At 37.8% G+C, this 24,961-nt stretch overlaps 1 protein-coding gene across 6 annotated transcripts in view; it reads right to left on the bottom strand.

Annotated features, from left to right (window-relative positions):
- The window catches only part of RTTN (rotatin), a 163,385-nt gene that overhangs the window by 57,311 nt on the left and 81,113 nt on the right, over nt 1–24,961 (bottom strand). For all 6 annotated transcript variants that reach the window (XM_034762541.1, XM_034762540.1, XM_034762539.1 and 3 more), the window contains exons 29-34: nt 22,966–23,094; nt 21,338–21,445; nt 15,291–15,449; nt 11,145–11,216; nt 5,611–5,803; nt 3,765–3,847 (exon numbers count right to left, since the gene is read on the bottom strand). In XM_034762541.1, coding sequence (XP_034618432.1) covers nt 3,765–3,847; nt 5,611–5,803; nt 11,145–11,216; nt 15,291–15,449; nt 21,338–21,445; nt 22,966–23,094 — 744 coding nt within the window. The remainder of the gene's footprint in view (nt 1–3,764; nt 3,848–5,610; nt 5,804–11,144; nt 11,217–15,290; nt 15,450–21,337; nt 21,446–22,965; nt 23,095–24,961) is intronic.

Below are 24,961 nucleotides of genomic sequence, written 5' to 3'. Positions count from 1 at the left end.
CTTTGTGAAGCACTTTGAGCTCTATGGATGAAAAATTGCTATATAAGAAATAGGTATTATATTAGTTTTCTCAGCAACAGTCAATTTCTAGGATTAATTGGAGTGAAAGCTCTTATGATGTCTATATTAGAAGTAGGTCGAAAGCAGGAGAAGCCAAAAATAATAATAATAATTTAATAACAATTTAATAACACTCTTGTTTAAGACCATTAGGAACCCATTTTTAATGAGGTCTTTGGCATAAGATAGCTTAATGAAAGTAGGAATTGTGTGGCACTCAAAACCATCATTATCCATTAAAAGAAAAAGAACACCATTATGTTTCAGTATGTCAAAAAATAACCCAACAGATCCAGAGATTAACTGAAAAGAGGCAGTAGTTGCCTCCATAAAGAATCTTGAAGTTCAACCAGTTGAGACAAAGAGCAGCTTCAGTTTACAGAGATTAGCACTCTGGCAAAGAATTTGGATTTTTTTTTTATTTCTATTACAATATCAAAGAGCGGTTCCTGCTGGAGATTTGGTTTACTAGCTGGCAACTCTGAGTTACTTAGGGTCAGTGAGACTTAATCTGCACTGTACATAAATGCTCCTGCAGTTTCTCACCAATTAAGCCATATAGGCTCTCTCTCAGGTTTGATGGGGGAAAGCATGACATCTGTTGGGCTTGGAGTAATCTTCTCTTGATACCTTTAATTAGATAAAAGTCAAATTTAAAGATACACATCTGGTTATGGCTGTCCAATGTTTTGATAGATGAAAGGAGATGCGACAAAGTTGGTCCGTCAGTGGTGCTTAGCAATGGTATGGGAAAAAAGCCCTATGTGCAAGCGGCAAACCTTCCCACAGTGGCTACAGGTCCACTCACCAGATGGCAGTTGAAGCATACTCTGCTTCCTGGCTTGCCTGTGGGCCTCAGCTTGGGTGCTCTGCAGTGGCTGCATCAGTCTTAACCTGGTTTCTCCAAACTGAACGATTCTAGGAAGTTTTTTCCACACTTGTCAGTGGGAATGCTGAATTTCTTGAGGCCTTACTTCACCTTGTCACTGTATCAGAGCTTTGGTCTTCCTCTGTGTTGTGGGCAGGTCTTAAGTTGGACATAGAGCACAGCCTTCGGCAGAAAATCTTGAGGCATGTACTCCATATGTCCCAACCAGCAAAGCCTGTGAAAGTCCAGCATAGTTTGCATAGATTTTAGGTTGGTTCTCTCAAGGATCTCGTTATTGGTGATCCGTTTGGTCCCAAGTAACTCCAAGGATTTTTCTAGAACCGTGGAAGTGGAAACTGCTCAATCTTTGCTCCTGCTTGGAGTATGTAACCCAGCTTTCACAACCATAAAGGAGGATACTAAGGACACAAGCCTGATAAACAGACACCTTTGTGTTCAGGGTTAGCAATCTGTTGTTCCAAATACGTGAGGTAAGTTTGCCAAAGGTAACAGAAACTTTGCCGATTCTAGCATCAAGTTCCCTATCCAGGTTAAGTGAGCTGGTAAGAATTGAGCTGAGAGGGCAGAAGTGATCCATGTTGTCCTGAGCCTCATTATTGACATAGATTTTAGATAGAATGTCGATACTTCATGACATGACAACTGTTTTTTTTATACTGATTACCAGGCCAAACTTGGTGCATGCATCAGAAAACTTGTTCATCATGACCTGCAGTTCATCGGGTGAATTACAGACGAATACAGTGTCATCTGCAAAAAGATGATCCCAAATAGTAAGTTGGGTGCCATGCCTTCTATGCTAGAATCATCTGATGTTAAACAAGCTGCCTTACATCCTCAATTCAATTAGTATGCCAGATTGATCATTTCCAAAGGCATACTTAAGAAGAATAGAGAAGAAGATACCAAAGCCAGTGGGTGCTAAGACGCAGCCTTGCTTCGTACCAGTATCAATACTAAACTTGGATGATGTTTCATTTCCATACTGGATGATTACCTTCATTCCCCCTGGGAACTCCTTGAATAGGGAGAGTACCTTTTGCAGATAGCCAATTTTCAACAGGATCTTATTGATGTCATTCCTGCTAACTGTGTCAAAGGCCTTTTGTTGGTCATCAAATGCTAGATAGAGAGGTGCCTGTCCACAGCTTTTTTCTTGCAACAAGTGCAATGTGAAGGACATGTTAGTCGTGGAGCATCCAGCTCTGAACTCACACTGGCTCTCAGGGTAGACTCTCTCAGCAAGGACTTGGAGTCTTTTCAACAGGACTCTTCCAAGCTTGATGACCACTCGGAGCAAAGATTTCACTTGATAGTTGTTGCAGGCTGCCCTATCCCCTTTATTTTTATATAGAGTAATTATCTTTACATCTTTCAGATCCTGGGGTATATGGCTTTCTTCCCAACAGGCGCGGAGAAGTACATAGATGTCACTCGCAAGCTCCTCACTCCTGCCTTTAGGGGCTCTGGAGGTATCTGGTCATTGCCTGCTGCTTTCCTAGGCACAATCTCTTTGATAGTCTTCTCTAGATCTTCAAGAGTTAGTGTTTGGTCCAGCTCCTACATCATTGGAAGCTGGGGAATGGCAGCTAAGGCAGTATCACACATAATGGCATCCTTTGAATGGAGTACTTTGTAATGCTCAATCCATCAGTCAAGTTGTTTTTGCCTGTCACTCAATATGGTATCATCTTTCACTTTCAGGTTTGAGGTCTTTTTACAAGGTGGACCAAGTGCCTCTTTAATTCTGTTATCGGTATCACGAACGTCCCCTCTTTCAAAACAGACCTGAATCTTTTTGGATAGGTCTTGCCAATACTTTTGGGCACATTTTTTTGGCGGCTGTCTGAAATGCAGCCTTGGCTGGAAGTTCTAGATAATAAGGTATCTATGTTCCTCAAACAGCTAGTTTCACCTCAAGTGCTCAGGTTATAACAATACAGTGACCTCAAGGTACATACCATTAAAGGGTTTCTATTGCATTAATTTTTTATCATTTTAAGTTTAATGAATTACATTTTACTAAACTTAAAATGTTTGTGCAATATCTCAAAGCCTTCTGGGGAGTCATGACTAACATTTGGGAAACTCTGAGTAGACAAGACATATAAAACTTACACCAGGTAATATATGAACGTTGTACAATATTTTTTTCCTTTTCAGAGATCCTATGACTCCCTTCTTTGAGCCCTGAGGATCCATTTCAATTTTCTCTTGCTTTACATTTAATATCTTGACGGATAATGTATGCTTGTAGTCTTGTATTGCAGCTATCATTCTTCTAGCCAGAAAGAGATTTGCTAACGTCCTATGTCTTGCAAATATTGCTTGTGGAATTTTCATATATTCGAAAAACATTTTGGGGCTCAAAAGATGTTGTGACTTCGTACCTGCATACAATGATATTCTGACCCATTGTCATGATCTTGTGACATTATGCTGATGTATAACCATTAAGCATTAGTTTGGACAAAGTAAAAAGTAGCTAGGAACAACTTCATTTGGATTTACTCAATAGAACAAATTAGAACATAATTTTTAGGAAATTTCATCAGATTTAGAGGCTCTAGAATTGAAGTTTACAGGCATATTTACATGAACTGGGCAAATTAAGCCACTATTTTTGAAATTGCATACGTGACTAAATGCAGAGGTTTTACTCAATTTACTAAAACTAAACAAGTGTAAAGCTTGATGTTTGCGTAACTTAGTTTTTCAGTTTTTCCAGTTTTAGCACTTACATTATATAATATTTTCAAGAAAACAGACATAAACAACATTAAATGTAATATGCATGCAATACTACGGCATTTACCATAGTATCAGATGTTGACTGAGAACTTGGAGATTGGCTTTGACTGGATGGAACTCTCCAAAGATTAATAGAGTCATCAAAATCTGCAGAAAAAGGAAATAATAGAATAGTTAAAAAATTAGCTGTTTTAAGATTTTATTTTTATGGTCGAAAAGATAGAGAAAGCATAGGAAGGAAGGTGGGTATAATCAACCAAGAAAATAAAGTTACTAAGCAAATGAAGGTTACTTACTTGTAACAGGAGTTCTTTGAGACAGGATCTGCATATTTCCACTTAGGGGATGTGCCAGCTGGGGGCAGCTCAGACAGTAGAACTTTTATTAGCAGTGGCCACAGAGGTGCACATGAGCTCCTCTTAACCCCTTCCCTTGGTGTATGCCAATATTCTAAGGGTGGAGCTCTAAAACTGGTCCTGGTGTTCCAACCACCTCAGTTCCCTCTACCACTTCTCCAAATCCCCAATATTCGGTAGGATTCCAGAAAAGAGAGGAAAGGTGGGCAGAGAATAAAAAGTGCCACATACTATGTCACCAACAATACACTGTATGGTACTACAGTAGGCTTTCCTTTGAGGTCTCCCATGAAAATAATTACCAAACCCAATTCTGCCTAGCTTTGTACAGTACAAGACTGTATGATTACATATACAAAATACTAAAAATTCCAGCAGTAAAAATCCAGTAAGTGTTCAAGATAGGTTTTGGTTTGTTTTCTTCCCTTAGAAATAGATATTTTGCACCTTGGGTGAACTTCTTTCAAAACACTGTAGAGTGTAAGTAAGGAAAATACATCAAACACTAAGAAATTAATAGAATAGCTTAAGGAAATCTAGATAGGATAAGCCAAGAAGAACCTATTGTGAGAAATGAAAAAGAAATGTTGTGAGGAAGTGTAAGACAACAATGACCCTAAAATGATTGTAGACAGATTTTTCAAAACTATGTTTCCGATTGAAGAGCACCTTTCTGTGGTATAGAACAGCTCTAAGTACATTAATTTAAGACACAGGTAAGGGTGTTGTCCTGCTGGAAATTAACTCAAGGAGTAGTAATTTCAAGGTGATGTACAATCATTTCACTGCTGAGATCCTAGACATGAATTCTCTGAGTCTGTGCAATGCTGTAGTAAAAAAATTACTATATCAAACAAACAAAATGGTTTTGGACAACCTATATATGGAGTTATAGCTAACTCTCCTCTTCTGTCTTGCATCAGTATGAGTTCAATCATTCACCCTCTGAGGACAGAGAATTTACTTCCATAGGTGCCAAATAATATCCTATATTCACCACACAACATTCCTTGCTATGTCATATATCAGAGTAAGTCTGAATAGAACCATTCTGTTAAGAGCCCCTGTGGAGGTTCCTTAAGACACACAAGTTGTGTCTTCTCAAGAGGCTATGAAGGCCGCTTCATTTTTAAGAACAGGCCACATATTCAATGCCTCCCTGAGCTTTCTCATTGCTATTGTACTGCAAAGTCACACCTCTTAAAAGTTAAATTAATTTAAGTATTTTCCCATCTTTACTTTTTGCAGGAAGATGGACTGGATAATCTAACAGGTATTTTCCATCTATAACTTCTATGAACACATATACAAAATACATAATTGTCTCTAGGATACTGGAGTAGATGAACTAAAATTTTAATTCTTACACCTTTAAGAGACCAACAATTCTAACTTTATAACACACACAACTTAATTCTTTAAGTATACATTCAATTTAAAAAGACAGTTGCAATGAATAAACACATTCTGTAAAAACACCTACAGATGAATTCCAAGCTAGAAGAGCATTTGGCTTAAAAACATACCACTGAAGTTATAAATAATGTCACTTACCATTTATGCTATTTTTTTCTGCCATGAGGCTGTCTCCCACAGAACAATTCAAATCAAATGTGTATCGACCTAAGTAACAGTGATTCACCATCTTATTCAAATGTTCATAGAAGTGGCAATGATATAATAGAGCCTGAAGGGCAGGTTTTCCTATATGAGACAGACCAGTCTCTTCATCATGTACACAAGGCCCCTGAGGAAACAAGGGTAATCAAAATGTATTTCTTTACAGGAATCTACATTACAAAACATACTTCCTGTGGGGGAAACAAAGCCCAAAACTTTACTATACAGTCTGTATGAAGAAAAGTCTCACCATATAAATTATATTTAACTAAAATAAGCAAACTTGTTCTGTATCATGGCAACATGTTCAGTCACACATTATATGGGGTTTTAAGCATTCATCACAAATGAATGCAGTTTTAGGCCTTTTTTTTTGGTAAATCACAAGTAGTCAATTTTTTAAAAAAACTGGTTGTTTGAAAATAACTTAACATTTAAACAACTAGACTTCTGGTGGCTAATTATAATATCAGAGTATGAATTTCAGTATGTGCTTGCTCCTATATAGATCATCACGAAAGCTTTACAATTTGCCTCTAGAAAGTTGTTATAATTTCTCATTTAATTCTATTCATGAATAGCAACTGACAGTTTATTTCAAAGGGGAAAAAGGAGCAGCTTTGAGCAAAGCTGAAGTTGCTAAAATAACTTAAGGAATCTTAGAAATCTTGGCTCAGAAGCCAATAGATGCTGCTGCTAAAGCATGTGCTGAGAGGGCATACATTACAATGCACATCATACTTTTTGCCCAGAAAGTTCCATACTTTTAACAATAAAAATAATATTAAGGGTTTGGGGGTGACGGCAGATCCACTAAAGGACATTGCACCTTCACAGCATTCTAATATACTTAATTTCTTTGCCCCTAAACGTAAGTATCCAGAACAAATTAGATACTGTTTGAAGCTACAGAAACACTAAGATGTATCCATTCATTCCAATCCAATAAGAAATATAAACCTATTTACAAAAAAAAATATACTGAACAGTAAGAGAAAATCTGACACAGCTAAATAAATACAAGGATACAAGGAGGGATAGGGAATGATTTTAAAGACAAGAAGTTTCTAAAGCACTCATTTTTAGGCAGTGAATTTAGAAACAAATAAATCTGAAGACTTGTGTTACACCTTTAGAGAAAGACTTAACAGGACGGTTTGCAATCTAAGACTATTATAATGACTTCTTAGATTAAAAATATTTTCCCAACATGATATGCAATGAACTTAACATTCATTCAGCTAGATTTCACTAGACCTAAATCGAACTGACTGTAAACAATAATTAAGAATTATTTGACAATGGAACTCACACTGAGTAACGTTCAAAGCACATTACAAGAAAAGCTTACCGGGTACTCTGAAAAGAAGTCCTAATAGCAGTTCACACTGATTTAAGAGAAACTAGTGTAAAAATTCCTTGAAAGAAAACAACTTGTCATTGGTGGTAGCTTTCTTTGGCATATGAAGGGCATGGAAGTTGATCCATAGCCCATTTAAGTCAATGGAAAGACTCCTGTCACCATCAATGGGCCTCAAATCAGGCCCTAATATATCAATTTCTGCAGAATTTAAGCTTAGCTGGAAGAAAAACAAGTGGGTAACAAACTAGAAGGACAAAGTGTACTCTGGGTTATAAAGTTATTCTGAGTGATAACACAGCAGTACCTTTTTTTCTTTTCAGTGTGCGTAATGTAGCATCTATCTCATAGAACTGGAACGGACCCTGAAAGGTCATCAAGTCCAGTCTCCTGCCTTCACTAGCAGGACCAAGTACTGATTTTGCCCCAGATCCTTAAGTGGTCCCCTTAAGGATTGAACTCACAACCCTGGGTTTAGTAGCTAATACTCAAACCACTGAGCTATCCCTCCCACAATACATAACAGTGCAAATAATCAACATTTGCCTTTTGCACCAATTGAAACACAATAAGAATGCAACAGTTACTTCAACAAATACGTCTGTGTTTTGTGTAAATTGTTAACAATGAGTTACAGGGTTGCACTCCATATGCACAGAGCTATCAGCACTATGCATTGATTATATCAACCACAACTTCTGCATAATCAGGGAATTTTACAGACAATAAATGTGATGACATTGAGTTCAAGTTTTGATATCCAGAGATGTCTATGCCAGTTTAAAAATCCTGTGCCAAGCACTTCATGGCCACAGGGGTGTGCTAAAAAGCACTGAAGTCTTTCACCAATTATGTTCACAGCATGCTCTGACTTCAACAACCTTGAGATAACATACTGTGTTGTGATCCAATAACATCAAATTATATGGGTTGATTTTTACCGATGGCAAAAGTTTGCTATGCCATTTTAAAGACGTGGGAGACACAGAGCTTGCTGCCATCAAGAAAAATAACTACACTAACTATGCAATAAACATTAACATCCAAAATCTGGGCTGCACTCTCTATTAACAACCTTTTAAATGTTTGCCTCAGGGATAAAAATCTTAATGCACTGCATGCCTATAACACTTTTCCTTACTATTCTCCATGTTCTTTTTGTCAGTTTTTCTTTTGAACTTTCTTGTGTTAGATGGTTTACAGATAAATCACCTTACACTTGACACCAAGGAGGGGAGGAAGTTATATTTTTTTCCAGTACAAAGTTTAATCCTGGTAGTAATTTTACATTTTAAATTGGTGACTTGATTCTCTACTGTATTAAATCAACCAGTTACCTTGAAATCTTGTTTGATAATATCTTTCAGCATGAATACTTAAGTGACAAATGACATTTCAGTTAAATTGCATTTCTTAATAAGAGTTACATTGACTCAAATCAGTACTAATAGCAGTTACAAATTTGTTACACCTCACTTGGAAGATTGTGATTTGATTCTTTCACACCTTATTTTTAAGTCTGTGAAAATTCTTTTATAAAGACAAAGCAACTTCGTGAAAATCTTTGTAACCAATATTAAAATGTTACAATGGCTACCTCTTGCAAATGTCTTTATATTATAATTCTCAACTAAGGGCTTGTCTATATTTGAAATGCTGCAGCTGTAGCTCTTCAGTGTAAATACTACCTATGCCAATGGGAGGGGTGCTTCCCTTGGCATAGGTAATCCACCTCCTCGAGTGAAGGTAACTAGGTAGACAGAAGACCTCTTCCATGAAGCTAGATCTGCCTACACTGGGGGTTAGATCAGCTTAATTATGTTGCTCAGGAATGTAGATTTTTTCACAACCCTGAGTGATGTAGCTGGGTCAACCTAACTTTTTAGTATAGACCAGGCCTAAAAGTACATCAGCTAAATTTAACTGTCCTGTACAAAGACTAAAACAAGAGCCAGATTTGAGAGTCTACCTTCATGTTCTCCTCCCCTACAAGCTGTAGCGAAATGAAGTGGATTTGGTTTTGGATACACTATAATGATAGTATTCTGGCCTCCACAGATAAGAGAGAGGAATGTTCTCCTCAATACTTGTTGACCCTCTTGTGAGGTGCCATCTGTATGTGTCTCCAAAGGAGTCTTGTACGGTACCTCTGATAGAGTTTCAATTCCATTCCTGAGATATAGGCAGAATTTCCAGCAGATCTGGGGGACTGGTGCAGACAAGGAAGGCTCTGGTTATGCAGAATGAGAGACAGGTGCTGATGAGGGCACTGGTGCCAGAGTGTACCAGTTATTAGCACCAGTGCTGATGTTTTTCTCGCAACTTCCAAAAGAGAAGTGCTGCACATATGGCTACATGAGTAACTGAAGAGGGCCTCCGTATTATGATGTGTGGATTTGAGGTAAGGGAAGAGGTTTGGTGTCCTGTGTTTCAGTCAGGGGATTCTCAAAACAGAGAAATCAAAGGTGTTAGCAGAATCTAAACTTTTGAGAGGTCCAAGTTAAATTGGTGTCATGACATCCTGCTCTGGAGGAGTGTGGAGAAGAGGCAACAGCACCGCAGTCTATGTCTACAAAGCACTTGTGGGTCAGAGTACAGAAGAAGAGAGAAATGGCCCTTCCTCTTTTGTATTCTATTTTTGCCTCTCTTGTGGGGCCATATGCTTTCTCCTCTTCTTTTTTTCCAAATGGGTCCTGAGCAGGCTTGTGGTGCTGCGACAGAGGAGTCAGTGCCAGACAGGTACAGAACTGGTGCTAAGGCTAATGGTTCAAAATAAGGAGTAGGTGCTCAGATGGGCACTTCTCCAGTATCTCCAAGGCTATTGAGAACTTAATAGGCAATCCTGGTTTGTTCTTTGATTCTGCTTTAGATTTAGCCGTGTAAGGGCTTTGCTCCAAATATAAATCAGTCAAAGAGATTCTGGTTTCAAGCCAGTGACAGAAAGCAGCACTGAAGAAAAAGTGGAAAGTGTATCTTGGGTCGGGTGTAATATGATGCTGGCACAGAGGCTGGTCTCTGCATCCTCAATGAGCCCGTCAGAGTACCAGGCTATATACATTGAGAACAAGATGGGACTGAAGCCTCAAGCATCTCTCTCTCTCTCTCTCTCATGGCACAGCAAGCAAAGGCATATAAACTGCATACTGACTTTCCAAGTAGGTCTCACCCAGCCACAGAAGGTGCTGAATGTGAGTGTCTTTTTGATATGATCACCAGGTAGGAAATGTACCTCTTGAAGTCCTTATGTAATTCTGGGCTCAAAATTTTAAGGGGCTAAAGACTCCTGAGACAAGGGAAGAACTTTACATTGTGCCACTCTAAATGTTTACAAGAAAATCTTACCCTAGGATAAGGGAAGGTCTAGTCTGAGAACACAAAGATGAGATCTGCTCACTCTCTGTGCTGATGGCAAAGAACTGAAGTGGTTGAAGGGTGCACTCCCTCAGACAGAGTAGGGAAAGGTCATTACCCTCATACAAGGCCTCTTGTGCACCCACTAATGAACATGGCTTTTCAAGGCAGTTCCACATCTCAACACCAGGCATACCATATCCCACAAGCGGGAATGCACAGAGGCTCTTGACATTTTAAATTTTAAAAGAGCGACCAACGTTATTTATACAGCATGATCCTCACCATTTTTTTTGGGGGGGGGAGGGGAAGGGAATGATGACTGTTTCCACCTATTGATACTTTTAAGATGTTTTATAATGTATTAAAATATATGCCCAAAGAGGTCTTTTTTTCGATCTTATTCTGAGTTTGGTCAAAACAAATTACTAATATGTCTCAAGGAATCTAAATTACTCATGTTATGTAATATCACTAATATAAATGGAGACTATCAGCTGCATTTTGTATATTGCATTCCATATAGTTAAACAAAAGGATATTTTTTCTCTCCAACTCTAACTGAAAACATGAAAAGAATAGGAATATTCATATTTTTCTCTTTGAAAAATACCTGCGTCAGTTCTGACAGCTACACAGAATGATTTCTTTCACTTATACTTACATGCAATAAATATCTGAGGATGCAAAATTGTTTTAATTTCAATTAATCTACTTCCACCACATGGACTTTTCTTACTAAAATGTTGTCACTCACCTGCCAAGCACAATCTTTCAGTTCTTCAGTTGGCATTGGGATTACAAGAAGATTCTGAAGAATAAAAGCAGCCTACAAAAAGAAATGAAAGCATCGATACTGCCATCTTGCTGCAGCAGCTAAACAAAGCAAAGTAACCAGATCCAACAGCACTCTAAAAGCAAAAGCACAGATCAAATTGATATGTTAATCAGCAAGTCACCCTACTGACTTAAATATTCCTGAGGCTGTTTCAAATTTCAAGCTTCTAGAAAGTTTAAAAGGGACACAGTCAACTTAAAAATCACAAACACCTACAACTACTATAACAAAAATATTTGAGAGAGAAAAAAAATCTTCACTTTGTGAAACTGAAAGCACTTTATACAGCAGTTTATTGTTTTCCCAGTATAATGTTGGTGTGGATTTTACAGAGCAGCAGTAAAGAGAAAAATATTTTAAAAGAACAGAGAAATGTGATTTTAAACTCATCAAAAAGGCAGAGTAAATCTGGGGAAGGTGTAGTAACTGAGACTACTTCAAACTTAAAAATGGGTAGATTTCAAGTTGACTCTTTCTAAGACACTGCACTTCAGCAAAATCCTTCAACAATGACCCTCAGTCCATTACGTGCTTGACTATTTTTGTTTAAATTGTAAGATCATTGGTGCAGGACAGTGTCTTTCTTTATTTGTGCAGCACCAAACACATGCTGACACACAAACAACACAGGGCCAATGCCACTTAAGTTTTCCCCTTTAAATATCTAGGGGATATTTTTAACAATGGGTTCAATGATAAAATGTGAAATTATTCTATCTAGTGTCATTGAATCATTTTACAAAATACAATAAAAGACGATCCCAACAGCTTTATGATGACGTGGGCATTAAGTTTTACAATATGAGAGGTTTAAACTCTTTTAAAGCTTTTTTCGTGCAGCAATGCTTACAAGTGGTTTTACTTGGAATAGGTAATTTGTTAAGTAAATGTTTAGCTGAAGTGTTTTTTAATGTCTTAAAACTCAATTATAAAGCTTGAATCTAACTACATCTTGGTTGCACTGTGGTCATTGAAGCAAACTGAAAAGACATTTACAGATGTTATTTTAAACTCTTTCAACACAATTAAAAATATAAACGATTGGCTGAACATTCCTAGCTCTATTTTTCACTAGAAGGTGCCTCATGCCGTTCAAAACTTTATTATGGCTATAAGGAAAACAGAGAAGGAAAATTCCTTTTAAATTGAGAAGTGTGTTACATTAAATTCATAAATGGTTTTCAGATTCACCCCCGTTTAGATCAGTGTTTGTCTAGCTCTGAGTTGAGATATCAGAACAAACCTGTAGCTTCATTTCAAGAAGGCTGAATTTCTTAATGCCTATTCTGCTTCAGCCTTCACTAAAAAAATGTTAATGCTGACCAGATGCTCAACACAATTAATATTAACAATAAGGGGAAAGAAACACAAGCCAAAATAGGGAAAGAACAGGTGAAAGTATATTTAGGTAAGTTAGATGTAATCAAGACAGCAAGCCCTGATGGAATTCATCCCAGGATATTTAAGGGACTAGCAGAACCATTAGTAAATTTATTTTTGAGAATTCATGGAGGTCGGTGAGGTCCAAGAGGACTGGAGAAGGACAAACATAGCACCTATCTTCAAAAAGGGGAACAAAGACAACCAGGGCATTATAGATCAGTCAGTCTAACTTTTATATCTGGAAAGAAACTGGAACAAAATATTAAACTATCAATTTGTAAGGGCCAAGAGGATAGTAGGGTTACAAGGAATAGCCAGCATGGATTTGTCAAAAAGAAATCATGGCAAACCAGCCTAATTTCCTTCTTTGTCAGGGTTACGGCTGAAGGGATAGGGGTAAGCAGTAGACAGGATACATCTTGATTTTAGTAAGCTTTTGACACAGTCCCACATGATATTTTCATGAGCAAATCAGAGAAATATGATCAAGATGAAATGATTATAAGATGAGCGCAAAATTGGTTGACAGACCATACTCAAGAGTAGTTATCAATGATTCACTACCAAATGGAGGGCGTATCTAACAGTGTCCCACAGGGGTTAGTATTGGGTCTAGTACTATTCAATATTTTCATTAATGAATGGATAATGGAGTGGAGAGTAGACATCAAATTTGTGGATGACACCAAGCTCAGAGGGGTTGCAAGCACTTTGGAGGATAGGATAAGAATTCAAAATGACCTTGACAAATTAGAGAACTGATCTGAAATCAACCAGATGAAATTCAATAAAGACAAGTGCAAAAGTACTACACTTAGGAAGGGAAAATCAAATTCCCAACTACACACAATGGGGAATAACTGGCTTTGGTGGTAATACTGCAGAAAAAGACCTGGGAGTTGTAATGAATCACAAATTGAATATCAGCCAACAATGTGACACAGTAGTGAAAAAGGGTAATATTATTCTGGAGTATATTAACAGCAGTGTTGTGCATAATATCCAGGAGGTAACTGTCCTCTCTACTTAGCACTGGGGAGGCCTCAGCTGGAGTACTATGTCCAGTTTGGGGCTCTACCCTTTAAAAATGATGTGGAGAATTTGGAGATAGAGTCCACGGGAGAGCAACAAAAATTAAAAGGGGTTTAGAAAACATGGCCTATAGGAAAGGTTAAGAAATGAGGCATGCTTAGTCTTGAGAAAAGAAGACTGAAGGGGGGGGGGCGCGACCTTATAACAGTCTTCAAATACGTTAAAGGTTGTTATAAAGAGGATGGTGATCCATTGTTCTCCATATCCACTAAAAGACAGGACTAGAAATAATGGACTTAATCTGCAGCAAGGGAGATTTAGGTTAGATATTAGGGAAAACTACTTTTATAATTAGAAAGTTAAGTCCTGGAATAGGCTTCCAGGGAGGCTGTGGAATCCTCATCAATGGATGTTTTTAAGCACAGGTTGGACAAACATCTGTCTAGGGATGCACTCCGACAGCTCAATTGCTGAACTGTTCACAAAGCTTTCTCCCGGTCTATGAGAGGTATCCTGAGAATGGTTCATCAACAAACAAGAAATAAGAATTTTCTATTTAAGGTGAGATGCTTCATTGCTTAAGGTATTAGATATACCTGTTACGCTGGGCAAAATATACCTCTGATGCTTCTCCATGACTCATGCATCAACCTTAAAGTATCAACGTATAAATAAAATTTGAGCATATTCCAGAATTTAACAGAAGTTGCAACAAAGACCAGTAGCATACACTGGTTTTGAAAGCATACATAACTTTGTGCTTTATATCTGAGTATCATGGTGTCCCTAGCTAGCAATAGACAAACTACTAGTCATCACCTTGCAGTTTTTGTTGTTTACAAACCACCCATTGAATAACGTGAAAAGACAGACCTCTAGAGTCCTTTTTAAAACTATTTAAATTAATTAAGCAGCTACTGGATAATAAATACAAATTGTATGTATAATGTAATAGCTTATTTTACACAGTGCTGTGGTGTTAGCTACCAATGTGAAAGTGGTCTCTAACCGCGAGGATTAAGATTCTAATTTATAATCTGTAGCACGTGTCACTTATTACCAATAAATATTTTGATACACTTTTCTGTTTAATAAAAGAAAAATACACAGTTTAATGTGCAAAGTTAAGTAATGAGCATAAATAAAGCACCAACCTTTAATTTCTTTTAACATGGAGAAAAGCAGACAAGAAAAGCCTCTGAATTACATACCATATCAAAATGAACTTAAAACCATTTGCAGTCTAGACTTCAAGATGCTATAAAAATGTATAGCAAGAATGTCTAGAGATTATTCTTAAAAGGTTAAAGAAAGTAACAGCAGACAATATCTTTGTATGCAACTCATTATTTTTATGACCCCACTGAGACTAGCATATCACTGAAACAAATTACTTCTGCTTTACATTAGTAGTCATGTCTCCGGTGCTTTTCAAGCGAATGCTAAGACAAGACAAGAAAAAGATGTATTTTCATTAGGTAGCATTTAACTTACAAGGCAGCAGGAATGTTGTGCCACCTGAGATAAAGTCTTGGAAGCTTTCCTCTCAGTAACAGCTTACAAAGGAAGCATCTTGTACTATTTTTTCCCCTGAAGATACATTCATAAGAGAAATGTGTATTCATGGCCAATAGGAGGACAAAGACATACCTCTCTGCGTACCATGCTACATTCCGATTGGTCCAGAAGAATGTTTATCACTGTTCCCCATAACCCTCCTGAAATGTTCTGACAGCTGTCTGCTAAAGCAATGCATCCTAATTCAAGAGATGTAAGAGCTGATCCAATTCCAAGGGAGGTGAACCTTACCTGGAACATTTTAGCAAGAAAAAACCTGCATTTCATTGTATGAAATGTTAATATTTCATAGTTCGTTCTGAAACCTTTATAATAAAGCATGCAGTCGTCATTATCCTAAATTCTCTTGAACAGCTACTAATGAATTACTTGTATTATCATAGAAGAGCATATAAAAGACCAACAACATAGCTTTCAGTATTTGGATGAGATAATTCTCTCCATCTAACAAACGATCAGGCATGTCTAGAAAGTTAAAAACATATGTGAACATCTTTAAGTGGTCTCAGGGTTGTGCACACCTCTATTTTTGTAACACGATATCAGGGATTGGCAACCTTCGGCATGTGGCTCACCAGGGTAAGCACCCTGGCGGGCCGGGCTGGTTTGTTTACCTGCCACATCCATAGGTTTGGCCGACTGCAGCACCCACTGGTCGCGGTTGGCCGCTCCAGGCCAATGGGGGTGGCGGGAAGCAGCGGCCAGCACATCCCTCAGCCCGCGCCACTTTCTGCTGCCCCCATTGGCCTGGGACGGCGAACTGCAGCCAGTGGGAGCCGCAATCAGCCAAACCTGCAGACGCGGCAGGTAAACAAGTCGGCCCGGCCCGCCAGGGTGCTTACCCTGGAGAGCTGTGTGCCAAAAGTTGCCGATCCCTGCACTATATAAAAGGAGCATTTTATTGTATATATATTTTCATTAACAAGTATAAACAAAATAGCACAGCATTCACCATTTAATATTAACTGCTCAGTATGAAAATGGATGCAGATGCCTTATCTGAAGCCTACAAACATCTTAAAAATGTCATATGAAAGAAGAACACCTGAATATTCTTTTTAATTGTAAATGGTGTCAGTGTTTAAACTAGACTTGAAACCTGGCTGATCAAAGCTGTTTATACACTGTTTTTGTAAGTGGGTTACTATGACTGTATCCCTGACTAAATATGGATAGTGAGTTGTTCATGAACACCTTGTTACCCAAACTGTAAAATACGAAATACCCCCTCAGACAGTCCTCTCGTCAATGTGGTCATAACATTTTGTGAAAAAAAGGCAGCAAGCCCCAAATTTTCTATTTAGATTCATCTCTGATGCCCACCATCATAGTGTCATCTAACTGCCACTAAAGATCAAACCAAAAGATAGTTGCTAAAATAAGGCAATAGGACTGAATACACATAGAAAGCAGATATGATGAGTAAGATGGTGGCATTATCTAGTTACTTTTCAGAGTGAGCCTGTCCTGGAATTGTATATGTAAAGTTCCAGATAATCAGTTTTAAATAAAATGTTCTTGATAGTTTGGGTCTGAGCATATTTGCTTTACATTTTTGTGAAAGTCATGTTAATAGGAACTTTTTTTTAAGTAGAGACAAGGTGGCTGAGGTAATATCTTTTATTGGACCAACTTCTGTTGATGAAAGAGACAAGCTTTCAAGTTTATGCAGAGCTCTTTCTCAGGTCTGGGGAAGGTAATCAATGTCATAGCTAAATACAAAGATGAAATCAATACGGAGTTAACTCATATTATAAGAGACCATTCAGTGGGCAGTTAACACCTCTACAGTAGCTGGACAAAGGAAGGTCAGTGGATTGCAGATTGTTGTAACAAGCCATAAATCCAGTCTTTATTAAGTCCATGATTTTTGGTGTCTAGCAGAGTTATCAGTTTAAGTTCCCAGTCTTGTCTTATGAAGGTGTAGTGAAGGTTTCCTTTGAAGACAAAGACCGGTATGGAGTGATTATTTTGTAAGAAGTGTTTGCCCATAGGTGACACAGTGTTTTTTTTTTTTTTTTTAAATCAGCCACGGGTACTAGAATGACTTCCCAATGGGCCACTGTGAAGAAGAGTATCTGGTCAAATGCACCACAAAACCAATGATATACCGGAGACACATCAATGATATTGGCATCCTCTGGGAAGACATCCTAAACTCCCTCACCGATTTCCACCACAACTTCAACCACCACTCATCCATCAAACTCTCTCTAAAACAGTCCCACACCAACATGAACTTCCTGGACACCATGATCAACTTCAACAATGGAAGTATATCAAGAAACTCATGGATCACCCCTCTTACCTTCACAGATTTAGTAACCACCCCAAGAAATTAGTTATCTACAGTCAGGCACTCAGATACCACAGAAATATGCTGCAAGAAGAAAACCAAGGATACACAACTTAACACACTTAAAACTGCCTTTACTAAACAAGGACACCATCATGGAATGGGCCATCCAAATATTCTGAGAGAACCTACTTCAACACAGGAAAAACGAAAGACAAACAAAAAACTTCTGACTGAACGTCCCTAGTTGTCACATACCACCCCACCCTGAAGCCCATATAGGTTATCATTAAACAATCACAACCCATACTTGATGGATACCACATTCTGAAAGAAATCTTTCCCGATCCTCTCTTCTGGCCTTCAATCAATCTCTCCAAACTCAACATCAGAAGCAAGCTCCCCGCAGCTCAGGATTCACCAACTCAAGGTGGCATCAGACCCTGCCATAAAAATAGATGCAAAACCTGCAGACATATCTCCCATGCTACAATGATCAATACCCCTCCAACACACCTTTCAAGATCCATGAGTCCTACACATGCCTATCACAACATGTGGTGTACCTCATCCAGTGCACTAACTGCCCCAAGAACAACTATGTGGGTGAAACAAGACAATCACTATGTTCTTGAATGCACTCTCACAGAAAAATGATAAAAGACAAAAATGCCGTATCACCTTGGGAGAACACTATCCACTCCATATCTGACCTCTCAGTCCTTGTTCTCAAAGGAAACCTGCACACCTTTAAAACACAAGCCTGGGAACTTAAATTCATAACGCTGCTAGACACCAAAAATCATAGACTTAATAAAGACTGGATTTAAGGCGTATTACAACAATCTGCAACTCACTAATCCACCTTCGTCCTAGGACTGCAGAAGTTAATTGACCACTTCAAATGGTCTCTTGCAACATATGTTAATTCCTTATTGGTTCCACTCTTATATTTAGCTGTGACACTTAGGGCTTGGCTACACTTGCGAGTTACAGCACAATAAAGGAGCCCCGGGTGCACTAGCTCACTACCCGTCCACACTGGCAAGGCATGTAGAGCGCTCTGACTCCGCGGCTACAGAGCTGCTGGTACTCCACCTCGGCGAGTGGAATAACGTTTGCTGTGCCCCCACTGGAGCGCTGCAGCACCAATGTGAATGGGGAGTTGCATTACTGCGCTCTGATTGGCCTCCGGTAACGCCCCATAATCCCCTTAAGTCAAGTGGCCACTCCTGTCTTTGAATCGCAGCAGGAATGCGGATATGCTCTTTGAAAGCTCCGTTTCTGACAACCGGATGCTTATCTGCCCCGAGACAAAGCAACCATTAGTGTGGAATGCTGTGAGAGAGAGAGAGAGAGAGAGAGAGGGGCGGGAGGAGAGGAGGGAGGGGTCTGCTGCTGTCTGAACTTACAAGACAGCAGGATGACACGCTCTCAGCCCCCCAGAAACCCACTCTCTCCCCCCACATACACACAACACACTCCCTGTCACTCTCCACCCCACCCTTCCCATTTGAAAAGCAAGTTGCAGTCACTTGCATGCTGGGATAGCTGCCCATAATGCACCGCTCCCAATGCCGCTGCAAGTGCAGCAAATGTGGCCATGCCAGTGCGCTTGAAGCTGTCAGTGTGGACAGACTGCAGCGCTTTCCCTACTGCGCTCTATGATGGCTGGTTTAACTCAAAGCGCTCTATACCTGAAAGTGTAGCCATGCCCTGAATAACATTCCCAGACTTGAAGCAGAGCTCTGTGTAAGCTTGAAAGCTTGTCTCTTTCATGAGCAGAAGATGGTCCAGTAGCAGATATTACATCATCCACCTTGTCTCTCTAATATCCTGGGACCAATAGCAACAACAGCACTGCAAACAACTTTTTTAAAAGAGCATTTAAAAAATGTTTCTGCCTAGTTAAACTAATGCAAACAAATCTCTTCCATGCAAAGGCCCCAGGAACAACTATCCTGGATTATCAGGAAAAGAATGGAAGGTGAAGGGAGGCAGAGAAATGAGGATAGTAGAGCTGTCGATTAATAGCAGTTAATTGCACTGTTAAACAATAGAATATCAATTGCAATTTATTAAATCTTTTTGGATGTTTTTCCATATTTTCAATATATTGATTTCTATTAAAACACAGAATACAAAGTGTACAGTACTCACTTTATATTATTTTTATTACAAATATTTGCACTGTAAAAATAAAACCAAAAGAAAATATTTTTCAATTCACCTCATACAAGTACTGTAGTGCAATCTCTTTATCATGAAAGTGCAACTTACACATGTAGATTTTTTTTTAGTTACATAACTGCATTCAAAAACAAAACAATGTAAAACTTTAAAGCCTACAAGTCCACTCAGTCCTATTTCTTCTTCAGCCAATTGTTAAGACAAACAAGTTTGTTTATATTCACGGGAGATACTGCTGACTGCTTCTTATGTACAATATCACCTGAAAGTGAGAACAGGCGTTCGCATGACACTTTTGTAGCCGGCATTGCAAGGTATTTACGTGCCAGATGTGTTAAACATTCGTATGCCCCTTCATGCTTCGGCCACCATTCCAGAGAACATGCTTCCATGCTCATGATGCTCGTAAAAAAAATAATGTGTTAATTAAATTTGTGACTGAACTCCTTGGGGGAGAACTGTATGTGTCCTGTTCTTTTTTTTGCCTGCATTCTGCCATATAATTCATGTTATAGCAGTCTCGGATTATGACCCAGCACATGTTCATTTTAAGAACACAGTCACAGCAGATTTGACAAAACGCAAAGAAGGTACCAATGTTAGATTTCTAAGGATAGATACAGCACTTGACCCAAGGTTTAAGAATCTGAAGTGCCTTCCAAAATCCGAGAGGGACAAGGTGTGGAGAATGATTTCGGAAGTCTTAGAAAAGCAACACTCTGATGCAGAAACTACAGAATCCGAACCACCAAAAAAGAAAATCAACCTTCCGCTGGTGGCATCTGACTCAGATGATGAAAATAAACATGTGTTTGTCCACTCTGCTTTGGATCATTATCGAGCAGAACCCGTCATCAGCATGGACGCATGTCTTCTGAAATGGTGGTTGAAGCATGAAGGGACGTATGAATCTTTAGCATATCTGGCACATAAATATTTTGCGATGCTGGCTACAACAGTGCCAGGTGAATGCCTGTTCTGACTTTCAGGTGACATTTTAAACAAGATGTGGGCAGCATCATCTCCTGCAAATGTAACCAAACTTGTTTTTCTGAGTGATTGGCTGAAGTAGGACTGAGTGGACTTGTAGGTTCTAAAGTTTTACATTGTTTTATTTTTGAATGCAGTTTTTTTTTTTTGTACATAATTCTACATTTGTAAGTTCAACTTTCATTATAAAGAGATTGCAGTACAGTACTTGTATAAGGTGAATTGAAATATACCATTTATTTTGTTTTTTACAGTGCTAATATTTGTAATCAACAATAAATATAAAGTGAGCACTGTACACTGTGTTGTAACTGAAATCAATATATTTTAAAATGTAGAAAACATCCAAAAATATTTAAATAAATGGTATTCTATTATTAACAGCGTGATTAATCATGTGATCAATTTTTTTAATCATGATTAATTTTTTTAATCGCTTGACAGCCCTAGAGGATAGGGATTAATTTTAAGATGCTTTGACAGAAAAATTCTAACAGTGATTACTTTTTAGAATACTTTTTTAAAACACACATTTAAAATTATGACAAGTTAGTTAAGTCTCAATATTAAACATAATTTTTAGATTTGTAATATATTTGTTTTTTTAATTTGGAGCAACAGTTTTATGCCAGAGTACACTAACCTCAGGATCTCTATCTACCCATAATGGAACTAGCCATGCCAGACCAAGCCGAGAAGGAACTTGTTCTTCACTTTTATTGTAAGGCAAGAACCAGAGAGACACCCAGTTCTGATCAGAAAGAAAAAAAAAAATGAAAAGGATTTGTTTCAGACAGTAACTGTTCAAATAACCTCTTCCCTCCAACTATATACACTATTTTTTTTCTTTATTTCAGTACAAAGCATTAATATTGTATGGCAAAGATTCTGGAGGCAAAATGTAAAGCTTAACAATATTACTGTGTGGTATAAAACACTTTTTTGCATTATAAACAAAACTAAAATGAAAAATGCACTTGTCTGTAAGACAAGACTACTGTCTTAATATGGTATAATGGTTTCTAAATTAACAGAGAAAAATAAATGTTGAGAAATAAATGCTTAATTCTGTCTATTACCTGCACAAGTGAGAAATGCTATCCAAGACACTAACTTTACTATTCTTGAACTGTGTAGTCTTTTACTTCACCAGGAGCCTCCTTTATTTTATTGGGGCTATTTCCAGAGTAAAATACTATGCAACATGAGTAAGGGTAGCAGAATTAAAAACATCTGCTATCTGAACCCAGTGTGAACTTCCCGAACTAATTTTTTTTCATTCTTAACAGACAGCATTCCTATTCTGGATTTTAGTCTCCCAAAATGGATTATAGTAAAATGCTGGCTTTGCTTTTAGCCAGTTTAAGCTCAGGACCATGACTTCCACCTTACTCTTAACCCTAAAAAACCGCAATTTACAGAATATGGTCACAAGCACATTTGGGGGCTACATTATAAGGATTTAATTAAACAAAATCAAACCATACTCATTAGTAGGCATTTTAGCCAGTTTAATTTTTCACATAAGCACCTAAGCAACTTTATAGAATATCTACATCTGCACAAAGACTTAAGACATTTAATAGAAGAGTCCAGAACCTCAATGTGTTTATTTAGGCTCTGATACATCACAAAGCTTAAGCACGGTCTTAAATTTAATGGGACTCACTCACACATTTAACGTTAAGAACATGTTTCAGGACTTTCTTGAATCAGCATCTTGTACATCAACACTACCATAAGCAAGTTTTAATATTGTGCAGCATTCTGTTAAAAGAAACTATCTCCAGAACTGTTGGGCAAATCAAGGTATTTTTATTCAACCGTACTGTTTCCAAGTACCGGAAGTAACCTTATTTAAAATAATCTTGAAGACACTATCTTTATTACAAAATTATTTTAGAAGTAAACAACATACTTTTAGCCCTGATTTTCCATCCTTGCCTTTGAATAGTACCTCATTCTGCAAGTAGTACCTCTTAAATCAGAAGGACTACTTGCAGAGTGATACTGCTCAGTAAGTAAGGTTAGCAGGATTGGACCTTAGCTAGTATATGTGGTACACTTAAAATAGTAATATTAGCATTCTCTAGTATTCAAATTCAGTAATTTAAAGCATCACATTTCCAAGAAAAACATCAGTTAAAATTCAATTTTCTGCTCTCTAAAGTCAAGAGAAACTAGACTGTCGGTTTGAACTCTGTCAGTAACAATGTGTCAATGCTTAAATTACACAGATGAAAAACTAAGGGCAGCTTTTAGTGCTCTCACCATATTTTTGGCTTGAGACATCATTTCATGGGACAAGTGAAGCAAGCAAAGTACTGTGCTCTTTGTGACACCTTTGCCCATGAAGGACATAGCATTTCCTCCCCATTCAACATAAAAAGATGAGATGACCTGTAATAAAATAAAAAATAAAAATAAAATAAAACAACATAATTTCATGGTGGCTTTACTATGAGGAATACATAGATAAATACGAACAGTCCTGCAGACTTCAGTTAATTTAAATCATGACTGAGTGTAAATAGCAGCCTTTACCTGCGATTTTAGAAATACCTTACATTTCTAGTATAACAAGCTACTTGGTCAGAGGTTCATTTATGATAAGGCTGTACTCCAGTGTTCAATGTCCTGCTCTTCTCTTGGCTCTCATTCAGGTGTGCAGTGTCCTTCATTTGTCTATGGGCCAGTTACCAAATGGATCTTTTATGTGGTTGTGACAGTTATTCATGATCAGGTGTTTTTGTTCTGAGTCTTGTATTAGTATGCCTGGGATTACAATGTATTGTTTTGTTAAACATGTTCAATTTTTAGCCTTGACTAATTCACATATCCAGCTTGCCACAAACCCTATGTCCCAAGTTATTATTTTGTATTAAAACACCCCCTTTGGATAACTTAAAAACAAAACATCTTTTGCACGGCTGATAAAGACACACAAACTTTTCAGTTATGGCAGTCAATTAAAATATTTTGTAGCTCTTCATAATTGTCTGTTGGACAGCCAGCTTTCCAATATTATGAAGAAATTATTTATGGCTATCTTGGTTCTCAAAAAAAGGGAATGGTGCGGATAATGCTGTACTTCTTGCTAAAAAGTAAATTGGTTATTACAAGAAGCTTTCTGTAAAAAAACTTTTGTATTTAGTTGTTGGCGCTTTGTACAAAACTTACACTACAGAAAGAGGGTTTATATTGGGCAGTTTATTTTGACTTGCACTGATATAAATGGAATTTTAATTGTAAACATCAAAACCTGCTAAACAGTGATATGGTCACAAAACTGATGTAACCATCAGGTGTAAGAATTACACCTAAAGAACATTTTCCACCAAAAGCACTGCTATTATAACTTGCCCATTTGCCTGTTCCTTCAAGCCACCCCCTTCCATAAAAACCCCAAACCAACCCACTATTAAGTTATCTGTTATATTTGGTTCACTTGAAATTGCATGAAACTTACTGCAGACAGGACCTAAATGTTAGCAATTAGTTCCTTGTTGCCTTCATCCTAGCTGTTACCTATGACCACTTTCTATCACGTGACACCATCTATAATCTTGGTCCCATTTTTGATTCTAGACTCCCATCTGAAGCTTTCATCAATCAAACGGATCCAACTATTTTACTTCCACTTTAGGAACTTGCCAACTTGCTAAATCAGCTGTTGAACTCTATGTTTTTGTTTCATCACATCATGATTTATAGTAATCAGTTGTTTGCAGGACTTCCAGATATTCATTGACTGTCTTCAGTTATTTCAGAAGCTGACAATTAGATTAAAAGTAAAATGTTTCTATCAGAATAGTCTTTTCAGAGAGTTATCAAAGCTGTCGACAATGTTTAAAATTTGAATCTTAAAGAATAACTTCTGATGTATCTCTTTTTTCACTCTTTATGATAACCTGTTTGAAGACCAAAGTTAAAATCTAGACAAACGGTTTTCCTCCGCTTTGCAACTATTCTACATTACTATAAGATTACTTAAGAGTACTAAATTATCTGTAATATTTTATTTTAGAAGACATATAAGTTGGGTTATTTGGGGAGGGGGGAAGAGAAGCAGCAAATATTTCCATAGACTGACAACAAATGAAGGGACCAGAAAATGAGGGTTTGGGGCTTACAAACAATGAAATTATTCCTTTAGCCCACTATGCTTTCCCTAGTTTACCGCTATCTTACCTACCTACCAAGGTTTTCTTTTTTTGCATTTCTAAAGAACTTTTGCCAATAGGCAGACATCCTGTGGATTTTTCTC

This window comes from Trachemys scripta, chromosome 2 (genome assembly GCF_013100865.1).
Source record: "Trachemys scripta elegans isolate TJP31775 chromosome 2, CAS_Tse_1.0, whole genome shotgun sequence".
NCBI classification, from domain to species: domain Eukaryota; kingdom Metazoa; phylum Chordata; order Testudines; family Emydidae; genus Trachemys; species Trachemys scripta.
The sequence above is the reverse complement of the archived record's forward strand: the minus strand, read 5'-3'. Positions and strand labels throughout refer to the sequence as shown.